Source organism: Phoxinus phoxinus (assembly GCF_949152265.1).
Source record: "Phoxinus phoxinus genome assembly, chromosome: 18".
Taxonomy (NCBI): domain Eukaryota; kingdom Metazoa; phylum Chordata; class Actinopteri; order Cypriniformes; family Leuciscidae; genus Phoxinus; species Phoxinus phoxinus.
This window is the reverse complement of record NC_136893.1, coordinates 20146291-20164262: the sequence shown is the minus strand read 5'-3', so window position 1 is coordinate 20164262 and position 17972 is coordinate 20146291. Positions and strand designations below refer to the sequence as shown.

Genomic DNA, 17972 nt, shown 5'->3' with positions numbered 1-17972 from the left:
TCATAAAATAATCCTGAAAATAATGTATATATTTAAATGCAGCCTTGTTGAGCATAAGAGTCATTTCAAAATATTTATTTTAATCTTATCGACCCTAAACTTTTGTACAGTACTGTTGAATGCTCCTTTTCATGGTTATTGTTTTCTCAGAATAGCTTTGTGAAAGGGATCCTTGATTTGTTTCATGCATAACATATTTGTTTATTATTGTTTTATTTTATTGAACCTTTATTCAACCAGTAGAGAAACCTGAAATTATAATCTCTTTTTAAGGAATATCGTGGTCAAGATAGGCAGCACGTTAACATGCGTTTAATTAATAAGAGGTTTAATGAGAGATTATTTGCAATCCAGTAATCCCGTGGCTGTCAGAGGTTAATGATTGGTGGTTGGATGGATTGGAATAGACAGAGAATCGTAGATATAGAGGTCTTATTAGTTGTCTAGTGATCTAATAAAGGCAGTGTCTTACTCACAGGCCTGAATCCTGCGGAGCTTCAGCAGCTTTGGAAAGAGGCGGCAGATGCACGGCAGGAGGAGAAGAGCAGAGGAGACAAATCCCCCTCTCCCCCCAAAACTCAGATCCTCAACCACCACTCCAGCACCAACGGACACCATGTGCACCGACCCAGCCGGAGAGACAGGTATTTCATCATTCAACCGTTTTTATTTTTCTTGAGGCATCTGGGTTTTTTTTGCATACAAGCATGTGCAATTTATTGCGATTTTTCCAGAGATCGTGTGTGTTGTGCTTAAGAATACTGTTAATATTTGCTCTTGACGCTCTCGCTCTCTCTCCAATTTCTGAGCTCAGAAGAGTAAACTAAAGCACTGTGGTAGCTAACTCGCCAAGCTCATCCTATACGAGATTAATCAGATATGTACACAACACAAACATATTACACCTTACATCTGCACAAAAGGACACAAATGCACTAGTGAACTTGACCGTTCTAGTCAGAGTGTGTGACTTTAGTTGTTAATGCGTTCTTCCAATTTATGACATTCTGTTTTAATAGTTTTCTCATTATAATTACCTCAAGGTACAGCCAAAACGCTGCGATAACCAATCAGAAACAAAAAAATATATACTTTTATATGTTGTAGGCTACACGATCATCAATATGTCGGCAAGATTTTATACTAAAATTAATACTTTTATTCAGCGAGGATATATTCAGCAAAAAGGACAATACAGACATTTATAATGCTACAAAAGATTACTATTTCCAATAAATGCTGTTCTTATGAACTTTCTTTTCATAAAAGAATCCTGGAAAAGAAAATGATCATGGTTTCCGCAAAAATATTAAGCAGCGCAACTGTTTCCAACATTTACAGTAATATCGTTTATTGCAATTCTTTATTTGGATAATATTTTGTCCGGCAAAATTAGTTATCGTGACAGCCCAACAGTGAGTATGTGTCTCATTTAAATGTAACATTAGTGTTTGACGACCAGTCAAACCAGTGGAGTTGTAAAGTTGCCCAATATGTTGTATTAGAGGTGAAGTGTTGAAAACAGTTGTCAGGTGTTTTAAAAGGCATTTGTCTTCATGCCTGTGTGAAAGGTGTCAGTCTACGTCAAGGTGTGCCCTGCAGGCCTTGCTTCATATACGTTCACGAAAGGGTCTAAACCTGTTTGTCTATATGTTCCAGGAGCTTGTTTGCCGAAAGCACTTGACTGTTGTCAATCCCAAACCTGTGACACTGAGTGTGTGAACTTTGCTTATATAATGTATTGCTGTTTGTTGACTGGTTTGAACTTGTTTATGCATCTGCGTGAACCCATCACCCAAGCAATTGGGGTTAAGAACCAGCAGCCTTCTGGGTCCCCAACCCTGAGTCTTAACCACTACACCGTTAACAATAAACGCTCGGATTACAGTAGGTGCCATCGTGTCCTAGTGTTGCATTGATGTGGTCTGTAATGTCAGCAGAGCCCTCTTATGGCCCGCCTGTGATTGTTTGCATGATATTGGTGGAGGGTGAGAGCTCAAGGACTGTGTGGTCAGTTTCATGTGTCATGTAAACTCCTGCCCGCCAGAGAGACGCCTGCAACTAAAACCTTAAGTGCAGCCACTGGCACCAGAGAACAAACCCTTCACCCCTTCCAGAAGACCACGACATGCGGGCATTGTCTCTCCATCTCTCCTTCTGGCTTACTGAGTGACATGCAAACACTCACGCTGATGGACTGAGGGATCAAATGTAATCAATCCTTTAAAATCTGTCCCACTCCATCCTGATCCACATACTACTGTAGCGTTCTCTCCCGAGTGCTTTTTCCCGTGAGGCGAGTGTTTGACATTGGGCTGGGATCTCCATCTGCAAGAACAAACAGTTCGTTGCGCGCGTTTGTTTTATTGTGTCTGCTTGCTGGCTTATTTGATTGTTCAGTGTGTTATAAGGATGGAAATAACAAAGTCTGTTTTAATTTGTCAAGTGTGAGTCATCTTCCTAGTTGGGGTTGTGTTCAAGCACTGAATGAGAGAAGATGCCTGCCTTAGACCACTCTCGTTTTTTTTGTTTTTGGCGTTAGGGAAGGAATCCGCTGGCAGAGACACACAGGGCTCTATTAGGCGAGAAAAGGAGAGGGTCATGGTCAAAGGACACAACCTCTCTTGATCCCAAACAAATAAAGCATTCTTGACATTTTTCAAAGTTCAAATATAAATAGTTTTCTCAAACAGTCTACTGTTCGATACAAAGTCCCAAACATGTCCTGCTACTTTCTCAGCTGGAGCTGAATTGAAGAATAGAGCTTTATGAAAACATCTGACAAAATCCTGTTACATTTCAACCCAATATTATATGACTTTGGATTTTAAAAAAATGTCCATATAGAAATAGAGCATATCTATAGAACCATTAAATGTTATTTTCATTAGAAATTAAGCAAATTTTCTACCCATACTGTTACATTCTGCTTTTTCTCATTGATTATTCTCATTACTTCAAAGCGTTCATTTTACTGTACCACAATGATGTCCAAAAGTTTGGAGTCTTATTTTATAAATTGATGCATGAAATTGATCAAAAGTGACAGTGAAGACATCTATAATGTTACAAAAGGTTTCTATTCTGAACTTTCTACTCATCAAATAATCGTGATGTATCATGGTTTCTACAAAAATATTAAGCAGCTAATTATGAGAAATGTTTCTTGAACATCAAAATTATAATAATTTCTGAAGAATCATGTGACACTGACGTAATGGTGCTGAAAATTCAGCTTTGATCACAGGAATAAATGACATTTTTAAATATTTTCAAATAGAAACAATATTTCACAATATTACTGTTTTAACTGTATTTTTGAGATATAATTTTTGTCACGTGACTGTTCATTATTTTAATGGCAGTTTGGGAGTGGGCGAATTCTGAGGACAAATAGTTGAAATCATATTCAGAATGATCTTAATTAGATAACTTGGGCATTACCAAATACCTGACAATACATTGCGATACATGTCATCACAACGAAATTGCATCACAATATCGTTAATGGATTGAGACTGAAACCGAGCCTGTAGCGTGAGAAAGACACTCGTCGGAGAGCATGAATCTGTAGTATCAGTTTCAATCTCTCTCTAGCAGTTTGCTTCAGCTTTGTTTTCCATACCACATCTCCTAGAAGCATCTCTGAGCACAGTCAGAAACTACGGTTCAGAATTGATGCAAAAATGAAACCTATGTGGAATTAACTGTAGGAAATATACATGAACGCAAGTACCTCAAAAAGATTGATTTCCATTTAAAGGATGCTAAATAACTGAGTGAATAATAGCCCAGGCATTTTCTAGACATGCTTTGTGAGATTCACAACTTTCTGAGATCACAGATTTCCGAAATCTTGGAGATCGAGGACAAATGAAAGTGCAACAGTGTGATTATGGATGAAGCAGAGCCACATGGGTCACAGTGTCACAACACACTGCACGGCAGTGACATTATCCATTGCAAACCTGTAACATGTACCCAGAACTCAAGCTTCAGATTCTGCATTTATTGTGTCTGTTTTTGCTTCAGTTCTCAGGAGAGTCATTCTCAGAGCGCACATCCTCTTTATAGCCACGGCGTGTGCAAGTGGCCAGGCTGCGACGCAGTGTTCGGAGACTTCCAGTCATTCCTCAAGTGAGTCAACACTCTCATCCTCTACAGTTTATTATGCTGTTTGTCCTGCTTGCGGATCTGTGAGGAGGAGCTGTATGCGGCTGTAATCTAATTATCATTTCTGAGTGTGCGCGCTGCTCTTTTCTATCCCTTTTACTCTGTTTACTTGTTTCATGTTTGTTTTTTTGTCCCTTTTCCCTCCTCCCACCTCGGTTCTCTTGTATGTATGCATGTATATACCACCCATGTGTCTTTATTTTCTTTCCGTTTCCTTCTCTCTCTCACTCTTTCCCCTGTGGCGGTGCAGCCGTGGGGCCCCTCAGGGTTGAGCTCAGTGCACTGATAAACAGAGTACCCATGGTGATCCTGGCCATCCCTCCCAAAACAAACAACAGGAGGATGTTTATCTGTGCCCCTTCCACTGACCCTGACCCCTGCTCCCAGTCCGAGGCCCCGCCCTGTCTATTGCCACAACACTGCCTTTGTTCCTCAGTTCCTCCATATAAAAACATGTTTCTAATGATCACATCACACTGAGATTCACGTGCCGTACCTGAGAATAAGGTGTTTAGATATTGTTTTTCAACCTTCATGGATATGCATTCTTCAGTCACTAATATTGCATTGCTTTAGTATTTTCACCATGTAAAAATATCTCTCTCTTCATTTAATAGCAAATGCATTACTGTAGTTTTTGGTAATATAGTTTCTCAAGAAATATCATCATTATGTCGTGGATAAATGTGCTTGATATGCAATTCATTTAATTTTGAATATTTTTTACAAAAATATATTTTTTAAAAACGAGTTGTAAAGCTAGTTGTTTGAGGAAGTTGTTTGGATGAAAGCCTTGCACAGATTTTCTTTGAATACAGCGCCATCTACTTCTCAATAACAGTATTGCATCCAGAGCAATCATTTTGATTAGTAATGAATGATATACAAACAAATCATTCTTCTAAATTGATTGTTTTAATTAGTTATTCGAACTCTCACATAGCGTGTTTGGAAGTAAAAAGCTGAGGTGATTTGATTTATCATTATTGCTACGTTTGTCAACATATAAAACACTACATGTTCAAAAGTTTGGTGTCAGTCAGATTTTTTTTTTAATTAATGCTTTTATTAATTGACAGTAATGACATTAATAATGTTCATCAAAAATCCTTAAATTTACCAGGGTTTCCACAAAAATATGAAGCAGCACAACTGTTTTCAACATTGCTAATAATGAGAAATGTTTCTTGAGATGCAAATCAGCTTATTAGAATAATTTCTGAAGGATCATGTGACACTGAAGACTGATGTCAAAACAAAATTTTCATAATTTACTCCAAAGGAATAAATTGTTTTAAAATATATTAAAATAAGATATTTTTAAATGTATATTATTTTTATTCTATTTCTGTTTTAACTGTATTTTTGATCAAATAAATGCATCATTGGTGAGCAGAAGAGACTTCTTTTAAAAACATAAATCTTTCAAACCCCAAACTTTTGAACACTATTATGATTCATAAAAGGAATGAAACTTCTCAATGTTTTCAGAGACAACTTTAGGCAAGGCAGGGCAAGTTTATCTATATAGCACATTTCATACGCATGTTTTTTCTTGTACTTTGAAATATCACTAAGACAAAACTCCAAAAGAAAAGAAAATAACGCATTAGAAATCACTTCGTGCTATCAATGCGCATGTTAACAGATGTGTTTTAATGACTGGTCCTGTCTTGATGTACACTGAACGTCTGGTCCTGTCTTGATGTACACTGAACGTCTGCATATGTCTGTTGTGTTCTTCAGGCATTTGAACGGGGAACATGCTCTGGATGACAAGAGCACAGCGCAGTGCCGAGTTCAGATGCAGGTGGTTCAGCAGCTGGAGCTGCAGGTACAGCTTCACAAACGTCCAGCACAAGACAGAACTGCTTCTTGATGTGCTGAAATGCTGATATTTGATTCTGATTAGACTAAAGAAATGTTTGTTTTCTGCTTTGCATGCAGTTAAACATCCTGCTCTAATCTGAGCTCTAATCTTTTTCCTGCTCTGTATGTGCTGAATGTACACATGAAGAAATAATCCACCATGTGAACGTTAGACAACAGAAAGCTCCATGTTTATCAGTGGTGTTTGTGTTTGTCAAACAGCTCACTAAAGACAAAGAACGCCTTCAGGCCATGATGGCCCACCTCCATGTCAAGTCTACTGAGCCCAAACCAGCCCCTCAGCCAGTACGTCACTGCGTTTACCGCTCACTCTGTTTGATCATAAACACACTTCTGTAGTTCTGAAGATACACTTATGAAATGTAGGTGAAATAATACACTTTCAAATGTTTGTTAGGTGAATCTGGTGTCCAACCTCACTCTTGCCAAGGCAACCGTTCCGAAAAGCACTCCCTCCATGAGCCTGTCCCAGAGTGCCACGGCCCCGTCTACGCCCCTCACGTCACTCCCCCAGATGCCCTCCGTCATCATCCCCACCAGCCTGCACAGCATGGGACCCATCCGCAAACGCTACTCGGACAAGTACAACATGGCCATGGACCAAGGTGAGATCGGTGACCTCTGGCCAGTGTTACACTCACTATAGTGTAGTTATCAGGGCTCTACAACATGGCCTGAAACCAGTGTAAAGGCCTGTTCACACAACGGTTGCTTTGATAAATGAAGTGTAACTGAAGTAGCAGCACCTCTCTCCTGTGTCTCGCAGATATTGTGCAGAATAAGGAGTTCTACTTGAGTGCTGAGGTCAGGCCTCCATTTACATATGCAGCTTTGATCAGGCAGGTAAGAAACCATCATGCAGCTCTTGGTACCTCACCGTCATTTCTGATCACACAGGCTGTCTGAGCTATTTTAGTTAAACCTTTACTTTTATCTTTCATCAGCTGCTGTATGAGAGACGTGTGTTGATCTCGTTCCCTTTTTTAATGTGTAGGCCATTTTGGAGTCTCCAGAAAAGCAGCTAACACTAAATGAAATCTACAACTGGTTCACGCGAACATTTGCGTATTTCAGACGCAATGCAGCAACGTGGAAGGTAATAAAGATACAGTAAAAAGATCAGTCATGATTGGTTTCCTGTGCCCTGGATCAGTTTGTTCATTTCTCCTGCAATCTCAGAATGCAGTTCGCCACAACCTCAGTCTTCACAAGTGTTTTGTACGAGTTGAGAATGTGAAGGGGGCCGTTTGGACCGTGGACGAGCTGGAGTTTCAGAAGAGGCGGCCACAAAAGATCACTGGGTAAGTGCACATCTGACTGCAACGTTTTCATTCGCACGGGTCGCTGTTGCTAATGACGCTGAGGTCTGTTTCTTCAGATCACCTCTGGTGAAGAACATCCAGTCCAGTCTGGGTCAAAGTCCTGCCCTGTCTGCGCTGCAGGTATCATTCATGCATACATGCACTACCATTCATGTTCATCAAGGCTGCATTTATTTGATCAAAAAATACAGTAAAAACAGTCATATTATCAAATATTATTACAGCTTCAAACAACTGTTTTCTCTTTGAATATATATTTTAAATGATCATTTATTCCTGTGATGCAAAGCTGAATTTTCAGCATCATTACTCCAGTCTTTAGTGTCACATGATCCTTCAGAAATCATTCTCATATCATGATATGCTGCTCAAGAAACATTATCATCAATGTTGAAAACAGTTTTGCTGCTTCATTTTTTTGTGGAAATCGTGATGTTTTTTTCCCTCAGGATTCGTTGATGAATAAAAAGTTCAAAAGAAAAGCATTTATTAGACATAGAAATCTTTTCTAACATTATTAGTGTTTTTAGTTTCACTTGCATCATTGGCGATTAAATGTAAACTTTTGAATGGTAGTATATATAACTTGTTTGGGAAACGAGTGTTATTTCCGGTGATCTTAAAACAGTGTTTCTCCTCAGGCAGCGATGGCGGACAGCAGTCTGCCCCTATATGGCTCGGCATCTATGGGAGCGTCCAGTCTGAAGGCCCTGACCGGTGCGCTGCATGAGGACATGATGAGTTCTCACGATCACGATGAGGGTTCCCGCAGCGACTCCAGCCTGGAGCTCTCTCCTCTGCCCACACTGTGAGTCCACTGTCCTGCCTGTCTATCACTCACAGAAACCCCAAAAGATAAATGCTATTGGTTATCCTTTATGATCAAAACCCTCAGACAGACGTAATGTAACCAAAAGCATTTAAAAGAGGTTGTGACTAAACCTTGTAACTGCATTGGATCCTCAAACTGTCAGTCAAACCTCATAGCTCCGCCCCTCCTCTATGTGAATGAAGTGCCACGCACAGTTCCCAGGTAAAGAAAGAACTGTTTGTTTGAGTACAGCGTTTTCTTTACTTAAGAAGCACTCTATAAAGGCTAATGTTTATCGTATTTAAGAGTCTTAGTCTGGTATTTGCAGTCTAGTTAAACCAAATTTAAATATCCTGTGCATAGCGCTTCATCTTCTATATCATGAGATTTTGGCCAAATATATTCAACAAGAAGAAAAACCGAGCACCCACATAGCTACATTAAACTTTAAAACATAATGTGATGCATCATAACATGCATTCGCTGATCAGAAACCCTGTAACTCAATAAGGAGCTTGATCTTCAAAAAATTTTAATATATAATAAAGTGTCTGACCATATATAAAGCCACAATACCTACTTTGACAACACATTGTCCCTGTCGGCTAGAAACCTCATATTTAAAAAATAATTAAACGCTATGTAAATCTGTTGTTTCATCATAGCTACTTGTATGAAACTTAAGCTCAAGTTTCACTTTAATCGTGAATACTACTATTAATATAATATCCCGTTTTAATATGCCATTTGAAGCAATGCATGTTTGTGCAATTTTGTGTCATACTTCTCAAAACTGCAGTCCTCAAAATAGAGTTATCTATGCCAGTGACTTGAAGTTTAATTTGTGCTCAAGTGTAAGATCTTGGTTGATGTGAGCTGTGTGTGTTCACAGGCATCAGTCTCAAATTAAAGAGGAGCAGATAGAGGCCGAGGACTATAATGGCTCCACGTCTCCAGAGACCGAAGACCAGCACAGTCCAGACACCAACCACAACCCCGAGTACAGCGAAGAGCCGGGATTCTCCTCGCCACCTCACGCCAGCTTCCACTGCTGAGATCAGACAACTTCTCCTTTTGGGAACAACCCTTTATTTATTGTTTCGATTGACCTGTTTCTGTTGTATGCAATGGTTTGACCTCACTGGTACTAAAGGGCTCCTCTGTGTTTGAAAAGGTCGCCCGTCAGCTTGCAGAGGACAAAGAGGGCGCTGTAGGCTGCACGCCATCTTTGCTTTGTATATTAAACACTACGGCACCTGAACTGAATCAAACGCTCACCCTGAAGGGAAGACGGTTTCCCTGTCAACCGAGGGAAATTTGAAGCTGTCTACGGCAAGATTTATTTAGCTTTCCACAAAATCTGTTCACTGCAGCTGTGAATGCTGAATGAAAAGCTCTTATTGTAAAATCACCTCAGCCTCAATACTGTAGGGTCAGTCGCCATCCATGGCCCCGGCTGCCATGACGGTAACGCGTGGCCTTCAATTTCGGGCTGCTTATCGGTAGAATGGGAAATGAAATTGTGAATGTCTATCTTTTTTACCTCTTGTTTTTTCAAGATAAAAACAAAACCAAAGGGGAACATTTTATAACCAGCACTTGATGATGAATGTTTTTCAATTGTAGTTTTTGATTTGTTTTTCCACTTAGTGTGTACAGAAGGTTACTGTATATTTCCATAATCCAAAACATTTACGCCAACAGTCCCAATCATTCGGTTACCAAAATCATTCTGAACCAAACATTTCCGTATTTGAGTAGAGCGGCTTTTCTTTTCTTTTTTTGTAGAAAGAATCAAGTAACCAAAGATTGTGAAAGATGTTTTAATGTTGTGTGCCCTGTTTACATTGTCCCTTTTGATATGGCCAAGACTAAGAAGTCTTCACTTGAGTGGATTAGATGAGCATTGGAGGCATTTAATGTCGCACTCGTCACATTTGAGCAGTTTGTAAACCGCAATCGTTTGATTCGACAACGTACCACAGAGAAAAAGAGTTGATGATGGAAATAATGCATAATTGTTGACTGAATAACTTGTTACACATGTCCAAAAGAAATAGATGCCATCTATTTCAAATCAACTATTTCAGTTTGTTCAATACTTCTGAATAAATGGCCTTATGATTAATAAATTCTTGTATAAAAATGTGAAAAGTGTCAGTTTCTTTTCATTATAAATGTTTATAATTATAAATTATATTTTAATTTAATACAAATGTCTATATATATATATATGTGTGTGTGTTTTATATATATATATATATATTCTTTTTTTTCTTTTTTTTAAATGATAGTAATAAAATAGTGCATTCAAATTTAAATAATTCACATCATGAATTCAGATTTGGTACCATGACTTTACATTTATTATATTTTTCACTTGTGCATACACTGAAAAAATAGCATAAGATAATACAAAAAAATACTTTTCTTATCAAAATCCTTCCATGTAGTCATTTGTTTAACTTTCCAAGTCAGCTGCATGTGTGAAAATATATTACTACATACAAAGATCAATAAGAAAATACAGAATACAATATATTAAAGTTGTCATAGACGTGTCTTACTATCTGTCAAAAACAGCAATAACTCGTTGATATACAGGCAAGTAAAATAAATGGCACAGCTTAAAGTAACTGGATGAGTACATGGCCACACGTCTTTGGTTATAAACCGCTTCTGGAGATCATGAAATCATTATGCAAAACATGAAATACAGAATGAAGGTCTAAAGACCGATTACATTCCAATATAATGTTTTTCTACACCATCCGTCCGGCACAGCGTGATGCGTGGCGGTCAGCTGACCAGGCTATGGTTCATATACGATGTGGATGTTATGTACCACTGTCCTATTCCATGTGTGAACGGTGCATAAAATACACCACAAAAGCGGACAAAATAACGTTACTTTCTTCCTACACTAAAGGCAACCGAATTCTCTCTGGGTAATAATCACATGACCATCAGCCTTCCATTGTGACATCATACTACATGACATATAAATCTTTCTTGTACTGGAACCGCGCGTCATGATTACGCCATGTCTGGTCCTCCATCTGTCTCTCCGTCGCAAACGCTCTGAAACTTTCACTATCATTCGCAGACACCGGCCAGATTCAGAAACCATGGCACCTCCTTTCCAGTTAAAAGGACAAAAATGCACTTCAATTTGGTGGATTAATATAATACATTATATATATGTATATATAATCTGATGATTGTCCTTCTGCAGAGGCTGTTTTCTGTGCAATTCATATGTTTGAGTGCATATATATCATTTATGTTATTCAGGGGTCATTGCAGTGCCTAAAATGTACATATTCAAAAAATCTTGGTGACTATTTTATAAAAATCATTTACAATCCCACGAACACCAACAAAATCTCTAATAATGCAAAACCACAACAGATGGGTGGCTTTAGTTTGGTTACATTCTCTATATTTTGGTTTGAATGTGTTTTGGTATCGTGTCGGTCAACAGTAAAGCCGTTGTCTTTGCCAAAAAGTTCCTGCAGTCTTTAGTCGTGACGCTCTTAAACGTGACAGGTGCAACATTAGAGTCTTTGTGATGTGCGGCTGTGTGTGTGTGTGGATAAACGCTCCTCCTCGTCCCCGGGGCTCTAGCGTCTCTGCGGTGCCAGCATTACTTTGTTAATGAAGTTGACGATGGCAGTCGCAGGCTGTTCGGGATCCAGCTCTGCGAAGAGATGGCAGACGTTCTCCACACTGCCGGGCTTCTTGGCAACAAACCCAAAAACTCTGAGAGGAGGTAGAGAGACACGCAAATGAGCGATTGTGGATCAAACATCCGTCAGTCTTGCAATCCAAACACGCAGTGAACAGACAGACAGGATGATCAGTACTAGAGTAAAATAACATGCACATAACCAGAGGAAACAAGCGGTCACAACAGTCCAGACGACACACACACACACACACACACGTTTCATTTAGACTTACTTAGAGGTTGTGCTGTCTGAGTTAGTCCACCTACGGCAGCAAGAGGGAGACAGAGACAAGACTGAGGAACAGACTCACTCACACACACACACACACACACACACGAGATGCTGCTGCAGCCACACATGAACATGCTCGCATACATGCAAGTACACAGGTCTGTTGTTCCTACATTGCTGTGGTGGAAACATACTTGCGCTGCACCTGAATTCCGTTCTGACACATTTCCGATTGCAATGATACGTGAAATCGAGCTTGTGTAGCTAGAAGTATTTTCGTTCATATACTTTTAGAGTATGCAGTGGTTGTAACACGCACGGACGCAGGCGCGCGCACACACACACACACACACACATACACACACACACACACACACACACACTTTATTTCATCCATTTGTTGGTGGCTCACCCAAAAGTAAATGCTGTTTGATCCTGGAACATCTGGTTTAATGTTACTGCCTCAAATTCTTTAGACGCAAAACTGGTGGCTGTCTGCCACGAAAGAGCTTTTACAAAACTAAAAATCACAGAGCCCAAACTATTTACAGGGTTCAAAGTGACAGTTTAAGAAAAGACGAGTGTTTTGTCTGCACAGGGTGGGTTTACGCTTAATGAGCCCCGAAGATTGTGTTTTACATGCTACTGAAAATATAAACATCAATGATTACACGGAAAACATTAATGCACACACAGCAGCCACAGAGGTTCATGCACTAGATCATTAGATGTCTGTGTACTACTAGTTCTAGGCAAGCAACTGTTAAACTCAACTAAACAATGCAAAACACATAATAAAGAAAACTGTCTTTCTTAAATAAATAAAAAACACAAAATCTAAATAAAAATCTAATAAAAAAAATGCCTCCCATACCCAAAACCAAACAACACAAAACAAAAAGCAAAATATATATATACACGCATTTACCTTCCTATGATTACAGTAACCTTAAAGTGCCCATATTATGCTTTTTCAGATATTATCTTTCATGTAGTGCGTCATATATTTCTGTTTGTGAATGTAAAAGGTCTTCAAAGTTTCAAATATCAAAGTGCGCGATAAATAAAGTTAATGGTCTATGATCTTCATTGGCCATGAGCAGCTTCTACTTTGACACGCAAACACTGCAGTTGTAACTGAGACTGGAAGAGTTGGGTTTGTGTTGTTGACATGTCGAGAAAACACTGTTTTCTGCTCTGCCAACGCAAATCCACTTCGCATGAACTTCCAAAGGATGAGGAATCGAACTCGAATTGATACGGTAAAACCGACACTCTTTGCGGTTTGTATAACTGTGTATGAAGTCCTGAGGAAGATCCAGAGCTGAATTCTGATATGGTAATGGGCGTCTCGTTTCCGACACCAACAGACTGGGCCGTCTGACCAATCAGAGCAGAGTAGATCAATCACAGCAGACTGTGCCATCTGACCAATCAGAGCAGACTAGACCAATCACAGCAGACTGTGCCATCTGACCAATCAGAGCAGAGTAGACTCTCGGAAAGGAGGGGTTTAGAGAGACTGAATCCTTTATTGAATTGTTTCAGTGTCGAATGTATATTATGAGAAAAGTGTTTTTTTTACCCTGGATGCAATTCAATTTATTTGAGGAGTCCAAAACAAAATCAGGAACCTTTAAAATAGCATAGTAGGGGCACTTCAATGGTTTGTAATTGGTTTGTATGTGGAACTTGGAACATTGTTGTTGGAATATATATATATATAGAGTAGATATATAAACCACCGCTAGCATTTCTGCCTCTACAATCTCACCTCCTGTCTTGTGGGTCCACACTGCTGAAAGTCACGCTGTTGATTGGATAATGTCTCCTGAAGAACACCCTGAAAACCCAAACATCTCAGTGTGACAGAAACAACCCGTCCTCACATTTATATTGCTCAGAGAAAACTGAAAAATGAATATGGTTGTACTTTCGAAAGCAAACAGGGGGATGAGTGTGTGTACCTGCGCTGACTGTCTGTCAGTGTAATGCCCTGGGCTGACACCTTAAAGTGGACCACGGTCGCGGAGGGCCGGGGGCTGCGTGACATCGTGGCTCCTGTGGCCTTGGCGATAGCCTGGGGTCCCGTGAGAGACTCGGTCTCCACTGAGTTCAGGTACAGCACATTGCAGGCTGAGGAGAGACACCTGAGGTTATGGACGTCGCAGTAAGGAGTCTCACATGAGGACAGATGTGCTGGTTCACACTCACCCGCTCCCTGTTTCAGAAGATCTGCAGCTGTACTCATGTTACTGACCGGCTGAACCTCGAGAGCTTCACCTATCGGGTCTGAGAGGGCAACACAATCATTCAAACACGGCAAACATTCGCACGAGAATCAACTCTTCACAAACTCTCACTTCACATTGAGTGCATGTTGTGGCTGTGCTTTCATCATAGTGATATCTCAGCGTGGCGTGTTGATGTGCGCTGCAGTGTTTACCTTTCTCTGGGATGCGGAGGGCACAGGGCAGAGAGATAGGTGTGATGGAATGCTGATACACCAGTGCTGAAAGACTCCCTACCGATGACAAAACACACACAGCACCTCAATACTTCAGCATTATTTACCTTAAAAACTGATGTGCCAGATCGCAAAAGCACCAAAATGAAGCCAGACAGCAACTAATCGCAGGCATAAAAGAACTCCCTAGCTTTCTAATACGAAGATGTGAGCTTCATCTCAACTTCTTAACCTCGCGACTGTACGTTCGCCGCTCTGAACTATTTGGTAAATTCAGCGTTCTGCTAAAGTACATGACAGAGATATCACGGAGATTTAACAGTATTGCTGTCTGAATATCTTACATGCATGGAGCGAACTGATCCTGCACTCAGATATCGCAGGAAAGTCATTTTCACACTAACCTGAGCTCAACTTTCAACTTTATTCAGCCTAGCTGTTCTATTAACTCCACATTTGTACGTACATTGGGCTTCCAGATCAGGGCTAGGACCACAAGACATTTCTGCCTAACATCTTCATGGAGAAAGCCATACAGTTTTGGAGCGACATGAATGATGACAGAACGATCATTTCTGGGTGAACTATCCCTTTAAGCTCTGATTTAAACCAGGCCTAAGCTTAATCACAGTGTCTGCTGAATGAGAGGATTCTTGAACTGCTCACCGAAGTAGGGCTCGTTCTGACAGCCCTTGATCTTCACTCCCCGAGGCCCTGTCTCAATCAGGAAGTGTCGGACCAGCTGTTCCAGAGGGTCTCCTCCTGCTAACAGACACATTACATCTTCAATGCAAACTAGGATGCTACTATTGGTTGTATACCAAACCATAACAACTTTTCAAAATCGTGCATCAATATTGTGATTAATGGGTATTTAGATCCACATACATCACTGTTTAAAGGTGGAAGTCATACAAAGCATTCCCAAAGCAGTTCCCAATGCTGTCTCGATTAAATATTTAGTTGAAGACTACCAAAATAAACAGTGCACAGTGTTCTCGTTTGCGCTTGGTCTGGTGTTAATTATTGCAACGAAGCACAAATCAATCAGTCCCTCTGTCTCTATGGCCTGTAAACATTCAAACTGCAGGTTTAAACTTTCTTCAAAGCGTTCAGAAAAAAGGCTTTGTCAAGATAATTCAATTCAAAGTTTGTCTTGACTTTTCTAGTTACAAATTACTTTGCACTTCTACTTCCTGTTTCATCAATTCAATTTATTTGGCATTCTCAGTTCAATTCACACAACCCTATCAAGCAAGGGTTTGAACGATCTGTTTGTTTTTTGAAGACAATCGTGTTTTTTGTAATTCCGTTTGGTCACGGTAATCCCGCAGAAATGACACACTCCAGCTTTGGCTCTGAATTACTGTGATGTTTAGCTCTGCTAGAGTACTTCAGGTGCAGTCGTGTGTTTCCTGTGCAGACAGAGAGCTTTGGGAGCAACACTGAAGCAAGATAAATGTTTGTGTGAGGAAATGCCTGCAGATGTGGCGTACCTTTGCTGCTATGGTTATTGACGTTGGGGGGTGGGCTGGCAACTTTCAGGGCCAGACCGTAGGCCCCCTGGAAAGAGTTACTGTCTCGGATGAGGAAGGCCCCTGGCTCTCTTTCCTTCAGTGCTGCTATAGCTGTTGAACAGAGGCAGGATAGTTTAATGAGACATCGCTATTAATCCAAGCATATGGAACAACAATCTGCAATTTGCTGCCCAACACTACAGCACAACAGTAGTTATGGTTATGAAAAGTACAGCAAGCAGCAGTAATTCTGGGTATTGTTACACATTTACCGACACATTTCATATTTTTGTAATAATGTCCATTTTGCTTACATATGAAAGAAATTCTTCCTCAGTTATTGCGATAAATTACACAGGGAACCTTCTAATTTGGTACATTAAGAAAATAATTAGAAAAATTAACATCAGGGCCTAAATAATTAAATTGTATTACAATTTATTGAACAGATTTACAGAACAGAGTCTTTTTTACTGATTCATTCAAAGGACAAGCTCGAAAGAGTCAATTTGTTCATGAATCATGAATTCTCTTTTTTTTTAAACAGTTAATAAGAGTAATTTATAAGTGAATCAGATAATGCTGGCTTAATTTTGGTTTGGACTCACTAAAATGAAGCAGTTCTTATGCCCACAAGGGCAACTCAAACTAAAGAAATCTCATGCCATTATTTTCCAGAAAGCTTCCCTTTAACTCTATGAATCGAGATCCATATTTTTACCCAGCCCTAATCAGCAACTGATTAAGAATACCTCTAAACTGCATATATCATATAGTTAAATATAAGGTCCAAAGTGGTTGTCTCACCTTGCTCTCTGGAGATGCCAGGTTTATACCAAAACCGAGAGCTGTCCTGCACAAACTTTACACTGACACGGCTGCCCATCTCACCCTCCACACCAACTTCTTCCTGACCAGCATTCATGGTCAGCTCTCCTACTGAAGGTGAGAATGTAACGTGGTGCTGTCCAGAGGCGTGATGACTCATGGACCCCCTCAGCGTTCCAGGCCTCCCATTGGGTGAGCCTGGCTGCCCGGATGGGCGGCGTTTCTCAGGGAGAGGAGGCTGTGGGACAGAGGTGGCTGGGCACCCTGAGTAGGAGCCTGGTGGAGGAGATGGGCTACAACAGGCTGGAGAGACAGGGAAGGTAGGAGTGGAATTGGGGCTGCCGTCTATACTGTGCCCTGCAGGAAGGGAGGTTTCAGAGCCCAACATCAGCTTCCTGCCCAGCGTGGCAAATCCAGGTACTGGGGGTTCAGGGGAGGAAGAACTCTCATGGTCGCTAGTGGGTGGATGAGGGGACGCAGGGGAAGAAGAAGGTTTTGGGACATCTGGTTCTGGAGATGGTGATACTCCATTGCTATGCAAGTGAGCTGGGATGGACTCGGTTGGGATGGGAGAGGAGGGACGTGGTGAATGTGCTGGTTTAAAAGTCTCAGTTGACTGTGGTACCATTTCCCCTGTGGGTGGCACTGTAGCAGCAGAAGGCGAGCAGTTTGTCTGGGGTTGGGTGGATTCTGATGGAGATGTTAAGGGGGCAGGGTTTTCTGCTGAGATTTGAGGGGTGGGAGGTGATGTAGGAGGGGAATTGGTGGAGGGTTGTTGGGCAGTGGTGGGTGTAGCAGGAAAAGGATGCATCTCAGCAATCTCTTGATTGGAAGACAGTAGAGTTTGACGAGACCCTGGACTAACACTGTTGCACTGTAGGGCAGGTGGGTGCGGCCTGTTGTGGGAGTTGGCCAAACTGCTTTCACTGTTGACCTCTCTTGAGTCATACTCACGGACACTCAGGATCGGACTAAAAAAGGAAGAGGAAATTAACACAGTAT

At 40.6% G+C, this 17972-nt stretch overlaps 2 protein-coding genes across 6 annotated transcripts in view; one reads left to right on the top strand and one right to left on the bottom strand.

The window, feature by feature from the left end:
- foxp1a (forkhead box P1a) overlaps positions 1-10350 on the top strand; it is a 40720-nt gene extending 30370 nt beyond the window's left edge. For 4 of the 5 annotated variants that reach the window (XM_079587966.1, XM_079587967.1, XM_079587965.1 and 1 more), the window contains 11 exons: positions 479-644; positions 4033-4137; positions 5920-6007; positions 6265-6348; positions 6461-6668; positions 6830-6906; positions 7058-7159; positions 7243-7364; positions 7442-7505; positions 8027-8193; positions 9089-10346. In XM_079587966.1, coding sequence (XP_079444092.1) covers positions 479-644; positions 4033-4137; positions 5920-6007; positions 6265-6348; positions 6461-6668; positions 6830-6906; positions 7058-7159; positions 7243-7364; positions 7442-7505; positions 8027-8193; positions 9089-9251 — 1346 coding nt within the window. In that variant the 3' untranslated portion in view covers positions 9252-10346. Of the gene's footprint in view, positions 1-478; positions 645-4032; positions 4138-5919; positions 6008-6264; positions 6349-6460; positions 6669-6829; positions 6907-7057; positions 7160-7242; positions 7365-7441; positions 7506-8026; positions 8194-9088 lie in introns of all 5 variants that reach the window. The other variant, XM_079587964.1, reaches the window with a different exon arrangement.
- Positions 10351-10541: 191 nt separating this feature from the next.
- The window catches only part of tns2a (tensin 2a), a 53362-nt gene continuing 45931 nt past the window's right edge, over positions 10542-17972 (bottom strand). The window contains 9 exon segments of the mRNA XM_079588952.1: positions 10542-11958; positions 12160-12189; positions 13933-14001; positions 14126-14294; positions 14373-14450; positions 14605-14682; positions 15292-15387; positions 16122-16253; positions 16950-17941. Coding sequence (XP_079445078.1) covers positions 11820-11958; positions 12160-12189; positions 13933-14001; positions 14126-14294; positions 14373-14450; positions 14605-14682; positions 15292-15387; positions 16122-16253; positions 16950-17941 — 1783 coding nt within the window. The 3' untranslated portion in view covers positions 10542-11819.